This window comes from Filobasidium floriforme, assembly GCF_021052385.1.
Source record: "Filobasidium floriforme strain CBS 6241 chromosome Unknown HD553scaffold_19, whole genome shotgun sequence".
NCBI classification, from domain to species: domain Eukaryota; kingdom Fungi; phylum Basidiomycota; class Tremellomycetes; order Filobasidiales; family Filobasidiaceae; genus Filobasidium; species Filobasidium floriforme.
Window position 1 is genome coordinate 154,629 of NW_025763640.1, and position 15,861 is coordinate 170,489.

The 15,861-nt window shown below is 53.4% G+C and overlaps 4 protein-coding genes and 1 non-coding gene across 5 annotated transcripts; 2 read left to right on the forward strand and 3 right to left on the reverse strand.

The window, feature by feature from the left end:
* Positions 1-49: 49 nt before the first annotated feature.
* HD553DRAFT_315919 (uncharacterized protein) lies at positions 50-1,350 on the forward strand. The gene is made up of 6 exons (XM_046180544.1): positions 50-156; positions 274-300; positions 437-502; positions 627-763; positions 850-944; positions 1,081-1,350. Exons 1-6 carry the CDS (start codon positions 123-125, stop codon positions 1,208-1,210), a joined length of 489 nt encoding a protein of 162 aa, XP_046034468.1. The 5' UTR covers positions 50-122; the 3' UTR covers positions 1,211-1,350.
* Positions 1,351-1,441: 91 nt separating this feature from the next.
* On the reverse strand, positions 1,442-3,225 carry HD553DRAFT_287398 (uncharacterized protein). The gene is made up of 7 exons (XM_046178281.1): positions 2,722-3,225; positions 2,509-2,640; positions 2,338-2,430; positions 2,068-2,252; positions 1,958-1,998; positions 1,863-1,890; positions 1,442-1,787 (listed from the first exon to the last, which is right to left on the reverse strand). The coding sequence occupies exons 1-7, from the start codon at positions 3,084-3,086 to the stop codon at positions 1,594-1,596; spliced, it is 1,038 nt and encodes a 345-aa protein (XP_046034469.1). The 5' UTR covers positions 3,087-3,225; the 3' UTR covers positions 1,442-1,593.
* A 2,213-nt stretch (positions 3,226-5,438) lies between these two features.
* On the forward strand, positions 5,439-7,859 carry HD553DRAFT_351698 (uncharacterized protein; the record flags this gene model as incomplete). The annotated part of the gene is made up of 4 exons (XM_046183639.1): positions 5,439-5,950; positions 6,017-6,426; positions 6,497-7,035; positions 7,101-7,859. 4 exons carry the CDS (start codon positions 5,439-5,441, stop codon positions 7,857-7,859), a joined length of 2,220 nt encoding a protein of 739 aa, XP_046034470.1.
* An 88-nt stretch (positions 7,860-7,947) lies between these two features.
* Positions 7,948-11,024, reverse strand: HD553DRAFT_336559 (putative UDP-N-acetylglucosamine transporter). Its single transcript, XM_046182241.1, has 9 exons — positions 10,749-11,024; positions 10,577-10,686; positions 10,299-10,345; positions 9,741-9,922; positions 9,520-9,621; positions 9,162-9,434; positions 8,847-9,092; positions 8,655-8,781; positions 7,948-8,581 (listed from the first exon to the last, which is right to left on the reverse strand). Exons 2-9 carry the CDS (start codon positions 10,666-10,668, stop codon positions 8,403-8,405), a joined length of 1,248 nt encoding a protein of 415 aa, XP_046034471.1. The 5' UTR covers positions 10,669-10,686; positions 10,749-11,024; the 3' UTR covers positions 7,948-8,402.
* HD553DRAFT_t89 lies at positions 10,996-11,082 on the reverse strand. Its single transcript has one exon. It is a non-coding gene; the product is annotated as a tRNA-Thr (tRNA).
* Between the last annotated feature and the right edge of the window lie 4,779 nt (positions 11,083-15,861).

A 15,861-nucleotide genomic window follows, 5' to 3' on the forward strand; every position in this document is an offset into this window, starting at 1 on the left:
AGGCACATCGATCATGTTCATCTCCTCGAAATGCAACCTCCAAGTCCGACGTCACAACCTCTCGGACCCAGGACTCATAGCTCATATAACACACAAAAGCAGCAACTTAGTACCGATTCAACATGGCCGACGTCGAAATGCGCGGAACCGATGGAGGTAGGTCGCGGTCGCGTTCCGTCAGCTCCTGCTGGACATGCTTCTCAGAGAAGATGAAGACCTTTGACTGATCGAGTCTAATGTGGGGTGGTGGTCTGGGTCGTTGGGCTGATTTAGAGATTAAGAAGAAGGGTCGAGGTTTTGGTGAGTTTGATTTGCGAGTGGCAGCGGAGCGTGCGTATGCTGATCCACTCTGATCCGAACAAATCCTGACAACGACAACAACGACCATCATCTACCTTGTTATCAACACCTTGACTACCTATGCAAAATATTATAGGCGAGACGGATTACGAGTCCGTACCAACCGGAGGAGATGCAAGCTCTAGCAATGTCGCTGCACGATGTACGTCCCCTTCTCTATCCGTCCCGAAACATCCCGAGAATTACACTCACTCGCCCTACTTCTACTCGTCCTCTCCCTTCTTCGCCGATATCTTGCCTTTCCTTATCAACCTATCTATCACCAGCGGTCGAAGGATGGATCATCGTCGTAACCAACGTGCACGAAGAGGCCTCTGAAGAGGACGTCACCGACCTATTCGCGGATTACGGAAAAGTCATGAACATCCATCTGAACTTGGACCGACGGACTGGTTATGTCAAGGTCAGTACCGTTAACGTGAACGGGCACGAGGCGGATGTTGTACTGAAACCTATGGGCGACCGATCCCCCATGGTCCCTGCGTGTAGGGGTACGCACTGATAGAGTACGGACAGCGGGAAGAGGCGGAGAAGGCCATCGCGGCGATGAACGGACAGGAGATGCTCGGTCAGGAGATTCACTGGTAAGCACAATACGTCCGATCCCTCTCCTCTCGCACGCTTCCGTTTCAGTCTTTGTCCTCGATCGGGACATTTAGCTGACCTGAGTCTGATCTTGACGCTGCTCGATCTGCTGTGACCCGTCTTACTGCATCTTAGCGACTTTGCTTTCAACCGACCTCCTGCCGGGTACAACGCCAGGGAGGCCGGACGAGGGCTCCAAGGGAGGAACCAGGGTGGCGGAGCCGGATCGAGGAGGAGGAGTGTTAGCCCGCAAGGACGAGTCTGATTCTGGGGGCTCATAGTGGGTGGATCGGGGCGACGTTGTGGTACCACATCAAAAGGATTCATTTCGGTTGGGGACTTGTAATCAATTACGAGAGATCATTGCAGATTGTCCGGTTATAAGATACCGGTTTATGCGTTTTGCTTCTTTTCCCCTTCTGCTTGCGTTACTTGTCCGGATGTGCGATAGTACTACTGGCGGCTGATGGGTCTTCCCAAATCCCAGCACAAACAACCCCCTCGCGTTGGCATTACAGCGTCAGACGCCCACAAACTGTACATGGCTCTTTCTTTACTTCACTGAAGCTTCATATCGCATCTTGTTGTAATTTTGGCTACAGTAACGACGTCCTTTTGCATTCTAACAACCCGCAAAGTTCAACCTGATCACTGCAACTTGGTGATCAATTTCCCCTTGTTTCCGCCCTCGAACAACATCTGCCACGTAGCGGGAATGTCTTCGAATTTGGTGTCCACGATCATCTCGCCGCCGGTAGTCTCAATCTTGCCGTCCTTGATCCATCCGCTGAGGTCCGAGATGGCCTGTCCGGCTCGGTCGAGGTAGTCGAAGATGATTAGACCTGCAAGGTGAAGGGAGGGGAAGGCTGAGGTCAGCAGGAAGCGAGAGGGAGTGATCGGTGTCATGGTGAGCTCACCCTGGATGTGCAATCGGTTGTAGATGACCTAGAGACAGAAACGAGGAATGGCGCTCAGTATCACTCGATAAAGCCTGATCTCGCTCTCGACTCACCTCTCGCCAGTTCTTGAGCTTCATAGGCTCTCCGTTGTAGTCTATCGTAAAGCGAATCGCCACATCAGCCTCCGAAATCCACCTCGGCAGACAGCGGCTGGATGACTTACTAGCGATAGACCCGCAGACGGCGACCTTGCCGTACCGCTTGACGAGCGGCAACATGACGTCCAAAATCTCTCCTCCGACATTGTCAAAGTAGACGTCGGCATAGTCCGGGAGGAGATCCTTGAGGTCTTTGGCGTAGGAAGATGATTTGTAGTCGACGCATTCATCGGCTCCGAGGGATTTGACCCTGCGAACGAGCGAGGCGACAGGACGGGACACGTGTCGGTCAGGTTGATTGGGAGGGGCCCAATCGGTGCGGAGGCGGGACTCACCAATCACACTTTTCCTTGCCGCCAGCGATCCCGATGACCTTCTTGCACCCGACGACCTTCTTCGCGATCTGGACGACGGTCGATCCGACCGCGCTGTCGAAATATCGACCATGTCAGCATGACGCTCCGATTTCCGGGCGAGGAAGGAAGAGAACAGTCGCCACAACTAACCCTGCTGCTCCGCTAACGACTACAACGCTGTCCTTTTCCAGCTTGCATACATCGAACACACCAAAGTAGGCGGTGAGCCCGATGCCGCCCAGGAAGGAGAGGGAGATGACGGGGGATTGGCCTGGGATCTTGCTGTAAGCGGGCAAGGCGTTACTCGTGAGTCTCATGTCTGCAGTGTAGGGAAGAGTCGAGGGAAGGAGCGACTGCACTCACATGGCCTCGCTCTGGATCTGACTCTCGTCGACGACGGCGTATTCGTACCACCCGAATGTCCCCGAAACTTCCTGCCCCTCCTTCCACTTCGAACTCTTGCTCTTGATGACCTTGGCGATCCCCCCAGCTGTAACGGACTGTCCCTTCAAGATGGGCGGGGCGTACAACCTACGGGGATCGGTATCCCCGTCCATCCACGTCCTCTGAGCTGGGTCATTGGACAGGTGGGTGGGCTGCACGAGGACTTGGCCGTCTTTGAGTTCGGGGAGGTCCTGGGTCTCGAGGGAAAAGGTGGACGAGGTGATGGGGCCCGTAGGAGGCTCGGCGAGGGTCCAGACGCGGGAGGTGGTGGGGGTGGATGACATGATGGTGCGAGGTGTGTGCGATTGTTGGTCGAGTCGAAGAAGAGGCGGTGCCAGGTAATGAAAGAGTTGGTTCAAATGTGTATACCCTTATATATCGACCTCCTCGAGCCATTTGCTTGCTTGCTCATCATCACCTCATCCAACCTTGGCGATTAGAGCGGGAGTGAGTGAGTGACGTCGAAACCAAACCGAGACCTCCACATTCTCGGTTAATCTCACCAAATAGCCACCGAGGATAGGAGACGGACCACAGTCGTGCAGAATAGCTAGGTCACGTGACTTTGATAGCCTCGCCGTGCAACTTTGTCGACTCTCGGGGCAACTAGCAGGTGGGCGTTAGTACTCATTCTATATTCTCGATCGAGTACCGCTGATCTCACACCTATACCCGGTCCGATGATGGGATATCCGCACCCTCGAGACACTCAACCTGAAACGATCCATCGCCTGTTGTTTCACCCAAAGCTCCTTCCGATCACTCCGATTCCCGATGTCGAACACCGCTCGTCGAACATCGAGTCGAATGGAATGGATCGACGTCATTAGCCCTGATCCGAAACGCAGCCAGCCCAACCTCCTTGCCTTGATGTTGTCCGGATCACTTGACCCTCGCCCCCTCTTCTTGCTGACCCGCGATAATGAGCTGATGACTAGTTTCCAGTAAACTGTCGATCTGTGTACTCTGTCAGCTGGGATCGAAAACGATCGAGCCATCATTACCGGTAAGGCAGGGAAAAGAGGGGCAGGTGCTTCTTGATCTTGATCGCGTTTCAGACTTGGGGAAGCAAGGTTTCCTTCCGCGCCCGCGCGCGCGTGAGCCAGCGAAAGCGTTTGATCAGCGAAAAGGAGTGATTCTGAATTCTTCGATCGGGTGTGGTCCCAAACTTCGCTCGTTTTAAAGAGAATCAGGACGAGTCACAATTTGGCTGAGACTCTCATGTCTCTATCAGCCTGCGTCTCTCTCTCTCTCAGACCCCCCGCCGATGCAATGCTTGTCCTTCTCGGTCACGATCGCGAAAACAGCCCATCAAAGATCAAAGATCACTGTTATCTTGATCAGCTGATCTCGATTCACAAACTTTCACCCTGGAATCTCGGCTCGGAGTATCGTTCGGTCTTTCCCCTTTGAGCATCACTTTTCGCCTTCGACCCCGTTTTCCGTTTCCCCCTTATCAAAGCCGTGTGTCACCATCAAAGATCCAAAGGAGGGTTCCCAATACCCGTAAGACCGATGATCACACAAAGAAGACCAAAATGATCGACGTGGTCTAGAACAACAAAATCGTTACGATCGTTACCCGTGCTTCATCTGAAACTCGAGACGCTCAACTCGTCATCCCCGGACGAACCAACCAAAGCGAGGGGTGCGGGCATCACACGGTAGCGGATGATCAATTTCCGCTTCTGGACGTTTGATGTGGACGTCAGCGGCTTTTCTTCTGATTCCAGAAACACGGGGTCCGAGTGTGATCAGCGGTGTCCAAGGGAAGCAGAAGGCAGGGAGGCAGGAAGCTGCGTGGGATGCGGGCGTGCGTGAACGTCGGTTCGAGTCCGGGGTGATTAGGGTAATCAAAAAAGGTTTTACCTGCGTAAGAGGGGTTGGAGGTTGAGTATAAGTAGGTGAAGGGTCAGGTATCGACTCGCCTGGTGACGATGAGCTTAACTGCCAGATCGATATCAAAACAGACTCGCAACTCTCCATCAATCATAATCGCTTGCTTGTTGTCATCGTCGTCCATCACTTCGGTGGATCAAAGAAGAACTTCGATTCCCGGATCACACTTCCGGAACACCTCTGAAATTTCGGGCCGAACGACGTAACCGAGGGAGGATTTGCACTTATATTACAACCACCGAGACAAGACAAGCCAATACCACTTAAAGGTACACAGCATCATCCTAAACGAGGGTTACACACACTGCGCCGGGCAGGAACAGGCGAGATCGAGGGTTGCGCAAACCGGTTATTCACTACGTGCACAGCAAGAGCGAGGTCCGTGCGCGTCTCGCCCGAAACGTTTGAAACGCGAGTGAACCCGGATTCGAAACTCGCCGAAGACAGAGAGACAGACGACAACAAGAACAAGGCCCGGACAAGCGTTGTGCCCGAATAATTCGAGCGTCACATCACATCACTTGGAGGAAGGAAAGCAGCACAGCAAACCAGATCGAGATCAAGTTGGCCGCCCGCCCGAGTTACCAAATCGGGAAAACGAATCGTCGTCGCAATAGTCATCATCAGTATTCAGCCCGACTCGAGCTACGAGCTGCTGGCTGCTGGAACATATATACACACTCGCGCACCCCTTGCGGTCACAGCATCGCACACAGCCGAACTCCTACTCTTTCACCATGCCACTCGGTCGACCCGTGCAACCTCTCATCTTTGTGACTCAAACAGACCTAGGCTGGACCACCGAGATCTCTCCCGGTTCGACTAGAACGACCTTGCCTAGAATGTTTACACCACCCACTACCCCCTCGCCTACTTTGCGAGCTGGTGATCCACCCATGACGCCTATCAAGAGCTCCGGTCGTCGACCCCGGACACCTTTGACTCGACCGCCTCCTTCTTCCCTCGCCTTAAAAAACGTACAACGCTCGTCCCATACTCAATCCGAGGCGTCCTCATCATCTCGTCCACATACGGCCGGCGCCGACGCACACTACTCGGACGTCTTTGGCTCGAGGCTCGATAGTCCGTTTCAACAACAATATGACGGCGAGGTGGTCTGGATCAAGAATCGGAAGGTGGATGACGAGGCGGATCTGGATGGGTTTAGGTTGGCGACTAGCCCAGATCCCTTCAAGATTGGGAGTAGGGAAGAGATCAGAGCGAGCATGGAGATGGAGATGCCCGTCTTGTGAGTCGAAGATCCGACCCGAGATGAGAGCGATGACACTGACAACCCCGTTTCCAAATCACGTAGACCGCAATCTCCTGGCCTGGGATCTCCCTTCCAAACACCTCGACCCAAGAAATCATCCAAACTAGCCAACGATATCACCCCGACCTCGACTCTGACTACCCACCGCTTCGAATCTCCCTCTCCGCTCGCTCGCCCTCCGATGTTCTTTAGCCCATCAGGCAGCTCGACAGGAACCGCTTCCCCGCTCTCCTCTTCCAGCGTGCCATGCACTCCGAACGCCAAGCCGACGGGGTACTTCCCCTCCCCAGCTATCGCTCAGAGTCCGACTGCGCCCTCGATCAAGTTTGGGACGTGGTCTCCGATGAAGAGTTTGAGAAAGAGGGAGCGCAAAGACGAGGGGTTGGTTGGGCTGGGTATTACGAATAGACGAGGTTCGGCTGGATTGGAGAAGCTTGACACCGCGATGATGGGTGAGTCTGAGCGAGTGCAAACAAAACTATTCGGTGCGAGTAGATGCTGACACATGTGCGCTGCCTTCAGCCAACTTGCACATCCCCGACTTCTCAGACGATATCACACCCACCGGTTCGAAACCACAAATGCGACTAAGCCCGGCCATAGTATCCCGCTCGAGATCCGCCACGCCTACAGCATTGACGATCGGCACCAGTAGCTCCGAGTCGGACGGATCCAATTCGAGTTCGACTACCGGTTCTGCTTCGACCGCGCCTCCTACCAGCGCCACTGGGTCTACGAGGACGAGCCGACGAGCGATGGCTACGGCCTCGCTTAAGCGGATCTTTAGGCAGACCTTTCAAAGCCCTAAAGGTGGTCGGAGTGGTTCGAGTACCGTTTCCTCGCGTAGCCCTTCGAGGTCACCTGGGAGGAACCTCGGCGAGGCGTTGGAGAGGATGCATGGAGGGTTTTTGCCCGAAATCCCCAGGGTGGATACGGTGTTCTTGAAGGATTTCGACGAGGTTGGGACTGGGACCGGTAGTGAGTGGGAAGAGAGGCAAGCCGCGGGATCCTTGAAAAGTCGGGATGCGAGAGTGAGGAGAGTTTCGACGCTCGGTGTCACTGTATGTTGGACGCTTGCCGAGTCTCATGTAGAGATTGCAGCTGACGGACTTGTTGTGTGTCGTAGCGCGGCCGACCTCTTCGTAGATCCAGGACCGAGATCGGCGTCTGGTTCAACGGAAGCTCTCCGAATCGTCCTGCCACCGCGAACACGATGAACTCTCCCCGCAGAGACCGTCGTCCGGCACTGATGAGGACGGATCATAGTGTCATCTACCCTGGTTCTCCCACCTCGATGGCGATCAAACGGGAGATGAACAGCACCCGCGCCGAATCTCCTACGCCACAACGCCGTCGCGCTTCGTCGTCGTCAGTCCTGCACGCCTACCGCGGCCATGGGGTCGAGAACGAACTGCACGACCAGGAAGACGATTCGAATACGGGTAGCGAGACCGAAGATGACGAGTGGGAAGGTTCGGAAGAGTCTTTCACCTCGGCACCGATGCTTTCGCCGCGGGACGTCGAAGTCGTGTTTAGCCACGATCACAGGAGCAAGAGCGGTAGCGACGTATTGTCGCCCAGTAGCACCTACTCGTCGTCAAATGGCGGATCGACCTGGAAATATTCGAGGTACGGGACAGCTAGACCAGCAGAGGGGGACAAGACACGAAGGTCGATCCAGCATATGCTCGATCAGACCGGGTTTTTGAACGGTGGGATGGTGCAGACCTTGGCAACCGACCGGGATGACGAGAGGAAAGAGTCTCAGAGGAGCTATGCGCTTGCTAGGCTGGAGGGAAGAATCGAGCCGAGGATCGCTCCCGACTGGACCAGCATCTTTGCTCCCCAGCGAGTCGGGTCGTCAGGCAGTGAGGAGAGCGCCTAAGCTGGAACGCCGGGTCGAGCGGATTCGCGATTGGGTCTAGAGGTTGTCGCCGGAGGGGAATTATTCTGGACAAGAAGAAGATGATATGGACAAAAGAGGTCTTGCGTTTCGATTTTGCTTTACGTTATATTTCAGGTCGGGTTGTCATCTCATTTTTGACCCCGAACCTTGTTACACCCAAACCACGCGTGGTGGCAACACCAAAAGAAAAATGTCGAAAATTGTACAACTAGAATAGGTCCGGCGACTTGTGCCGCCGTTTATGTCCATCTTTATGCTGTTGACCGGTACTTTACTTTGACAACTTGTCTGGACCCATTCGCGCCATAGGTGGACTCCCAGTCCCGGAGTTAGATCATACATGCGCGTCCCAAGCACAACCGTCCATTCAGCTCATGGTGGAAAGGGCCGAAAATGCGGGAGCCAAACGACCTGTTGATCCTCCTTCTGGCTAGACTGCGATCCATTTTGGATCAAGGCCAAGTTCAGACTCGCGTGTCCCATCGTGTATGCGTGCGTGCATTCAGCATCTATATGTACGATCTATTCAACTTCCGTGAAACGACCGCTCTGTCGTTGTTTCAGGTCTGCGTCGCTAGCCTGGGTAGCAGTTGTCCTACCGATCGAGTTGTCTGCTGTCGATATCGTATCGGCAGGCTCAGTCTTGGCTTTCTGCTCGACTCGAGCTGGGCTAGGAGCCATACTGTATAGTACCGTGCCCACTGGAAAACATGGCTTGCTTCTCAGCAACACTACTCAGGGGACTCGGGTCAGCAAATGCGGATTATCACTTACCTAGAACCATGGCAGCGCCAGTCGTCAATCCCTTGTTGAATCCGGCGCCATAATACCAGACCGAAATCCCCAAACTGACGGCCTTGCGCACGGTCAGAATCAGGTTGACGCTGACGGAAGAGACCCGCTGTCATGGCAAGGCAAATCAGATACGGCATGTGGAGGCATATAATACGTTCAGCGCGAACTTACCGAGGTCAGCCGATTGACACCGTTGATGCATAGGCCTTGGGTGAAGATGTTCATGGCAAACGCGATCCAAGCCGAAGGGATGCCAACGGCGAGAACGTTGCTAGTAGGAGACCCTGGGTACTTGTTGGGCAAAATCCCTGGTGGCATCGGGATGCGGAATACGGTAGGTGGCGTGTTCGTGATAGCAGCGAAATCGTTCGACATGTTGGAGAGGAATGGGACGAGCAGAGGGAGCGAGAGGGCGTGCTGGGGCAATGAACGGAGTGCTCTACATGAGTCCCTGCGAGCTGTTCGGTTGGCATTCGCCATACTCACGCTATAGAAGATGGATTCTTGCCAGACGGCACCTCCACGACCATATTTGCTGTACGTCTTTTCCTGGAACAGGCCCATGAACGCCGAGATGATGAGGGCGAGTGACAGAATGGCTACGCCGATGACGTATTGCGTGTTGTCCGCTAGACCCCAAGCATTCGAAGAGGCAGTAGTCGCGGGTCGATGTTGTATCGAGGGTGGCTTGCCTTTGGGTTTAGGCGGAGCTGAAGCCGTGGCTACGATTATGCCGACGGTGACGAGCATGACCGAGAGCTGCAAAGCAGGTTCATGGCAGTACCCATATCTGTTAGCACGCTTGGCTAGCTTTGAAAGCGCTACGAACGGCAGGAAGACTCACCGCCTGGGACCCGCTATACCGCTTCTTGCCCGCCAGCCAGCCGACTACCATCGAGACACACAGTCCACCAGAGCGGAAGATGATGTGTACGGGGACTGGGACCTATGGTGGGTATATCGTATTGACACCGTTGACGTGACATGGGGTAGGATGCAGAACAATAAGACGGAAAGGGCATTAATGACCTGATACAAAGAGTCATGGCCGGGCTCTCCACTCACCTTTAACCCGAAAGCCAGGTTGTTGAGCAACGACACGGCCAGGAACATGACCACCTGCCCAGCCCATCGTTTCAGGGGCACGACACGGGTCTTGAGGCGGGGCAATCCGCCGGTAAAGGTAACCTGGGTGGATAGGGTCGAGCAGGCGACATAGAGGAATTGGACAAAGGTCAGGAAGATGCCTGGAGTATGTCGGCGGATGAGGAGGAAATCGCCGGCGAAATGTTGATCGGTCAGGTAGAGGATCCAAGTCGATAGTGGAGTTCAGGGTCGTTTGGGTGATGTACCCGTGGAAGTTTCCAACCGGACAAGGTTACGCCAGGTTGGACACCATGTCCGAGTCAGTCGGAAGTCAAGCCGATGAATATTTCATGGCCACAGTAGGATAATAGATTCATCAGGTCCAGCCACAAGAACGACGAGTAGGTTGATATTGGTCGTTTCGAGTTGTTCAAAGGATCCGCAGGCCACAGGAGCATACGGGCATCATAGCGATTTCGTCAGATTTTTCAGTCGACTGTGGAAGCTTGCCGGTTGGCCAAGCGTAGCAAAACTTACCGGCACTAGGATGACTCTTGAGCACGGCTTCCAAAGCAAAGACGTTGCTATCGACCGTAATTACAGGAATGCGTAGATCGTTGTGGAGGATGGTGTTGGGGTTGTATTCCACCCAGTGTCGAGATTTGAGGTTGATACCGGAGCGGCATTGGAGTCGACATGAAGATGCAGAGTGAGTTTGACGGTCCAGCAGACAGTGCGATTAGTGGAGTGGATGTATGTGACAGTTCGGTGACTTAGCAAACAATCGTACGTACTAGGAAGCCCGTCTTACTTACGAGCAGCAACCGCCGAATACCAAGCTCAAGATCGTGGCCCAATCCAGGAGGGGCGAGTCGCCGGGAAAGGCGACATCGACGGAAGTGCCCATCGCGGACGATAAGGAGAGCTGTTAAAGGGCTATGTTTGAGATCCTGGCATCGGATGTTACGATGTTACAACAAAACTTAGCTATGCCCTGGACTCGGATCCTGTAGAGAGCCTCGGTGATCGGGCGTCCGCGTGATGGGTTATGACACGTCATACGGCGAGACTACAACGCTACAGCGCTACAGCATCGCGATCCGTGCACTTCAGACCTTTAGACGTCGCAAAGAGATCGAAGTGGACAAAGAGGGGCTTTGTTGAGATGACGAAGGGGGCGGAGATGGAGGGAGTTTGTAAGGCAAGAGCGAAAAGAAAAAGTGGGAAAAAAGTAAGCCAACTCGCCGGTTTGAACGACGGACCACTGTATCGCGTAGTTAAGAACTACAAGTACAGGATGATACCACTACACCAAGCTGGCGTCCCTATTTCAATACGGATCATGACATGTCGATCACCGAAATCAACTCAACAGGATGACACCCAAGACGGGTCGTCAATCATTGCTTGGTCCATGCCTGCCCAACCAATGCTAGGTCCATTGCTACAAGTACAGGATGATACACTACACCAAGCTGGCGTCCCTATTTCAATACGGATCATGACATGTCGATCACCGAAATCAACTCAACAGGATGACACCCAAGACGGGTCGTCAATCATTGCTTGGTCCATGCCTGCCCAACCAATGCTAGGTCCATTGCTACAAGTACAGGATGATACACTACACCAAGCTGGCGTCCCTATTTCAATACGGATCATGACATGTCGATCACCGAAATCAACTCAACAGGATGACACCCAAGACGGGTCGTCAATCATTGCTTGGTCCATGCCTGCCCAACCAATGCTAGGTCCATTGCTACAAGTACAGGATGATACACTACACCAAGCTGGCGTCCCTATTTCAATACGGATCATGACATGTCGATCACCGAAATCAACTCAACAGGATGACACCCAAGACGGGTCGTCAATCATTGCTTGGTCCATGCCTGCCCAACCAATGCTAGGTCCATTGCTACAAGTACAGGATGATACACTACACCAAGCTGGCGTCCCTATTTCAATACGGATCATGACATGTCGATCACCGAAATCAACTCAACAGGATGACACCCAAGACGGGTCGTCAATCATTGCTTGGTCCATGCCTGCCCAACCAATGCTAGGTCCATTGCTACAAGTACAGGATGATACACTACACCAAGCTGGCGTCCCTATTTCAATACGGATCATGACATGTCGATCACCGAAATCAACTCAACAGGATGACACCCAAGACGGGTCGTCAATCATTGCTTGGTCCATGCCTGCCCAACCAATGCTAGGTCCATTGCTACAAGTACAGGATGATACACTACACCAAGCTGGCGTCCCTATTTCAATACGGATCATGACATGTCGATCACCGAAATCAACTCAACAGGATGACACCCAAGACGGGTCGTCAATCATTGCTTGGTCCATGCCTGCCCAACCAATGCTAGGTCCATTGCTACAAGTACAGGATGATACACTACACCAAGCTGGCGTCCCTATTTCAATACGGATCATGACATGTCGATCACCGAAATCAACTCAACAGGATGACACCCAAGACGGGTCGTCAATCATTGCTTGGTCCATGCCTGCCCAACCAATGCTAGGTCCATTGCTACAAGTACAGGATGATACACTACACCAAGCTGGCGTCCCTATTTCAATACGGATCATGACATGTCGATCACCGAAATCAACTCAACAGGATGACACCCAAGACGGGTCGTCAATCATTGCTTGGTCCATGCCTGCCCAACCAATGCTAGGTCCATTGCTACAAGTACAGGATGATACACTACACCAAGCTGGCGTCCCTATTTCAATACGGATCATGACATGTCGATCACCGAAATCAACTCAACAGGATGACACCCAAGACGGGTCGTCAATCATTGCTTGGTCCATGCCTGCCCAACCAATGCTAGGTCCATTGCTACAAGTACAGGATGATACACTACACCAAGCTGGCGTCCCTATTTCAATACGGATCATGACATGTCGATCACCGAAATCAACTCAACAGGATGACACCCAAGACGGGTCGTCAATCATTGCTTGGTCCATGCCTGCCCAACCAATGCTAGGTCCATTGCTACAAGTACAGGATGATACACTACACCAAGCTGGCGTCCCTATTTCAATACGGATCATGACATGTCGATCACCGAAATCAACTCAACAGGATGACACCCAAGACGGGTCGTCAATCATTGCTTGGTCCATGCCTGCCCAACCAATGCTAGGTCCATTGCTACAAGTACAGGATGATACACTACACCAAGCTGGCGTCCCTATTTCAATACGGATCATGACATGTCGATCACCGAAATCAACTCAACAGGATGACACCCAAGACGGGTCGTCAATCATTGCTTGGTCCATGCCTGCCCAACCAATGCTAGGTCCATTGCTACAAGTACAGGATGATACACTACACCAAGCTGGCGTCCCTATTTCAATACGGATCATGACATGTCGATCACCGAAATCAACTCAACAGGATGACACCCAAGACGGGTCGTCAATCATTGCTTGGTCCATGCCTGCCCAACCAATGCTAGGTCCATTGCTACAAGTACAGGATGATACACTACACCAAGCTGGCGTCCCTATTTCAATACGGATCATGACATGTCGATCACCGAAATCAACTCAACAGGATGACACCCAAGACGGGTCGTCAATCATTGCTTGGTCCATGCCTGCCCAACCAATGCTAGGTCCATTGCTACAAGTACAGGATGATACACTACACCAAGCTGGCGTCCCTATTTCAATACGGATCATGACATGTCGATCACCGAAATCAACTCAACAGGATGACACCCAAGACGGGTCGTCAATCATTGCTTGGTCCATGCCTGCCCAACCAATGCTAGGTCCATTGCTACAAGTACAGGATGATACACTACACCAAGCTGGCGTCCCTATTTCAATACGGATCATGACATGTCGATCACCGAAATCAACTATTATAGGCATCCGCGGTACGCATGTCGTACACGCGCGGGATGTAGGTTTTCACCTCGTACGGAGGTCCGTTCGGAGACCCTCTCGGAGACCCTCTCGGAGACCTTTTAGGAGATGTTCTCGCAGACGTCTAACTAGTACCTTGTAGTAGTTAGACATCCGTTATTACATTGCTATGCCTACCGTTACCTTTCCCCAGTCCCGCGACCTTATTACCTCAAGACCCGGCAGGTCGGCTGCCAGGCCTTATAGAATAACGGATCACCAAAGGACCCCGGCTGGGAACGCGAAAGGGGGTAGTGATGGGATCCCGCTGCACATTGGTGCTAGCGGTAACCCTAGTGGTCCGGAGAGCCACCTCACTCTGGTAGGAGTGTTCTACCCGCAGGGGATTCCCGTGCAGGCAGTGATGATGGTGGACTCGGGGGCTACGGGTATGTTCATGGATCGGACGTTCGCGAGGATCCATAACTTTGATGTGATAGACCTAGAGAACCCTAGGACCGTCACGGTCATCGACGGAAGAGAGATAGTGGGTGGTCAGATCACCCAGAAGGCACATGCTATTGTGCGGACAGGATTGCACCAGGAGAAGGCGGAGTTCTTCTTGACGGATTTGTGTGGGTACGCGGCGGTCCTCGGGATTACATGGTTACGACACCATAGCCCACACATCCAGTGGGATACGAATACAGTCACCTTCGCGGATGACTGTTTGAAGAAAGGATGCGTGAAGAAGGTAGAGGTAGTATGCTCCCCCGACGAGGTGGAGATAGAGACGCGGAATATCGATCCGCTGTCGAGAATGAAGGAGCCGATCACGGAGAACCTCGTGGTGGCTCAAATGCAGATGACGAGGGAGGATGAGGAGCGGGCCCGCAGGCCGGACCTGTGGGATTGGGACGTCAAGCCCACCGACTCGATTCAAAACGAGCTCGATCCTCCCGAGTACATGGAGAAGTTACGGGACGTGGTGCCGAAGAAGTACCACGAGTACCTCGGAGCGTTCTCCAAGACGAAGGCAGACTCGCTGCCTCCGAAGCGTTCGATCGACCATGCGATCGAACTGAAGCCTGGCACAACTCCCACGTATGGGAAGTTGTACAACCATTCGCAGAAGGAGACGGACGCTCTCAAGGCGTGGTTGGCGGAGAACCAGGCGAAAGGGTTTATCCGACCCTCAAAATCCTCGTGTTCGAGTCCGGTACTGTTCGTACCGAAGAAAGGGGGTGAACTGAGGCTGTGTATTGATTACCGTCGCCTCAACGAAATTACCGAGAAGGACAGGACCCCCCTGCCGCTTATCTCGGAGACCCTAGATCGCCTAAGGGGATCGAAGGTATATACGAAGATGGACCTGAGAGGAGCGTACAATCTCCTGAGGGTCAAAGAAGAGGATGTTTGGAAGACCGCGTTCACGACACGCTATGGTCTGTTCGAATGTCTCGTCATGCCATTCGGTTTGACAAACGCGCCGGCGACGTTCCAGCGCTGGATGAATCAGGTCTTCCAGGACATGCTAGACGTGTGTGTGGTCGTCTACTTAGACGACATATTGATTTACTCCGCCGATCAGGAGACACACGACGAGCACGTACGGGAAGTGCTGAAGAGGCTACAGGCGAATGGCCTGTACGCAAAGGCGGAGAAGTGTGAGTTCGACACGACGGCGACGGAGTTCTTGGGGTATGATATTGCCCCTACGGGGGTCAGCATGAACCCGTCGAAGGTGAAGTCGGTGTTGGAGTGGGCGGCGCCTCGGAATACTCGAGGCCTGCAGTCGTTCTTGGGGTTCGCGAATTACTATCGCCGGTTCATACAGAACTACTCCAAGAAGATTCAAGGCATGACGGCCTTGACAAAGAAAGGGGTGAAGTACCACTGGCCGGAGTCAGCGGATGCTGCCTTCAAGGAGTTGAAGAAGGCGTTCACCGAGGCGCCCATCCTCGCTCACTACGACGAGGAGCGCCAGGTGGTACTGGAGACGGACGCATCGTCAGGTGCGATGGGAGCGGTGATGTCGCAGGTAGGGGACGACGGGAAACTACATCCCGTGGCGTTCATGTCGAAGAGCCTTACGCCGGCTCAACGAAACTACGACGTACACGATCGCGAGCTGCTCGCCATCGTGTACTGCTGCCAGATATGGCGGCATTACCTAGACGGGAAGTTTCCGGTGAGGATCCTC

Excerpts from the sequence above, each read along its gene's own strand:
- HD553DRAFT_315919 (XM_046180544.1), top strand. The coding sequence starts at position 123 with ATGGCCGACGTCGAAATGCGCGGAACCGATGGAG. Across the intron at positions 157-273 it reads AATGCGCGGAACCGATGGAG|AGATTAAGAAGAAGGGTCGA; the intron begins GTAGGTCGCGGT and ends GGGCTGATTTAG. Across the intron at positions 301-436 it reads GAAGAAGGGTCGAGGTTTTG|GCGAGACGGATTACGAGTCC; the intron begins GTGAGTTTGATT and ends AAAATATTATAG.
- HD553DRAFT_287398 (XM_046178281.1), bottom strand. The coding sequence starts at position 3,086 with ATGTCATCCACCCCCACCACCTCCCGCGTCTGGACCCTCGCCGAGCCT. Across the intron at positions 2,641-2,721 it reads CAGATCCAGAGCGAGGCCAT|CAAGATCCCAGGCCAATCCC; the intron begins GTGAGTGCAGTC and ends GCCCGCTTACAG. Across the intron at positions 1,788-1,862 it reads CAACCGATTGCACATCCAGG|GTCTAATCATCTTCGACTAC; the intron begins GTGAGCTCACCA and ends TTCACCTTGCAG.
- HD553DRAFT_336559 (XM_046182241.1), bottom strand. The coding sequence starts at position 10,668 with ATGGGCACTTCCGTCGATGTCGCCTTTCCCGGCGACTCGCCCCTCCTG. Across the intron at positions 10,346-10,576 it reads GTATTCGGCGGTTGCTGCTC|CAACGTCTTTGCTTTGGAAG; the intron begins GTAAGTAAGACG and ends TACGGTCGATAG. Across the intron at positions 8,782-8,846 it reads GTGTCAATCGGCTGACCTCG|CGGGTCTCTTCCGTCAGCGT; the intron begins GTAAGTTCGCGC and ends TTGCCATGACAG.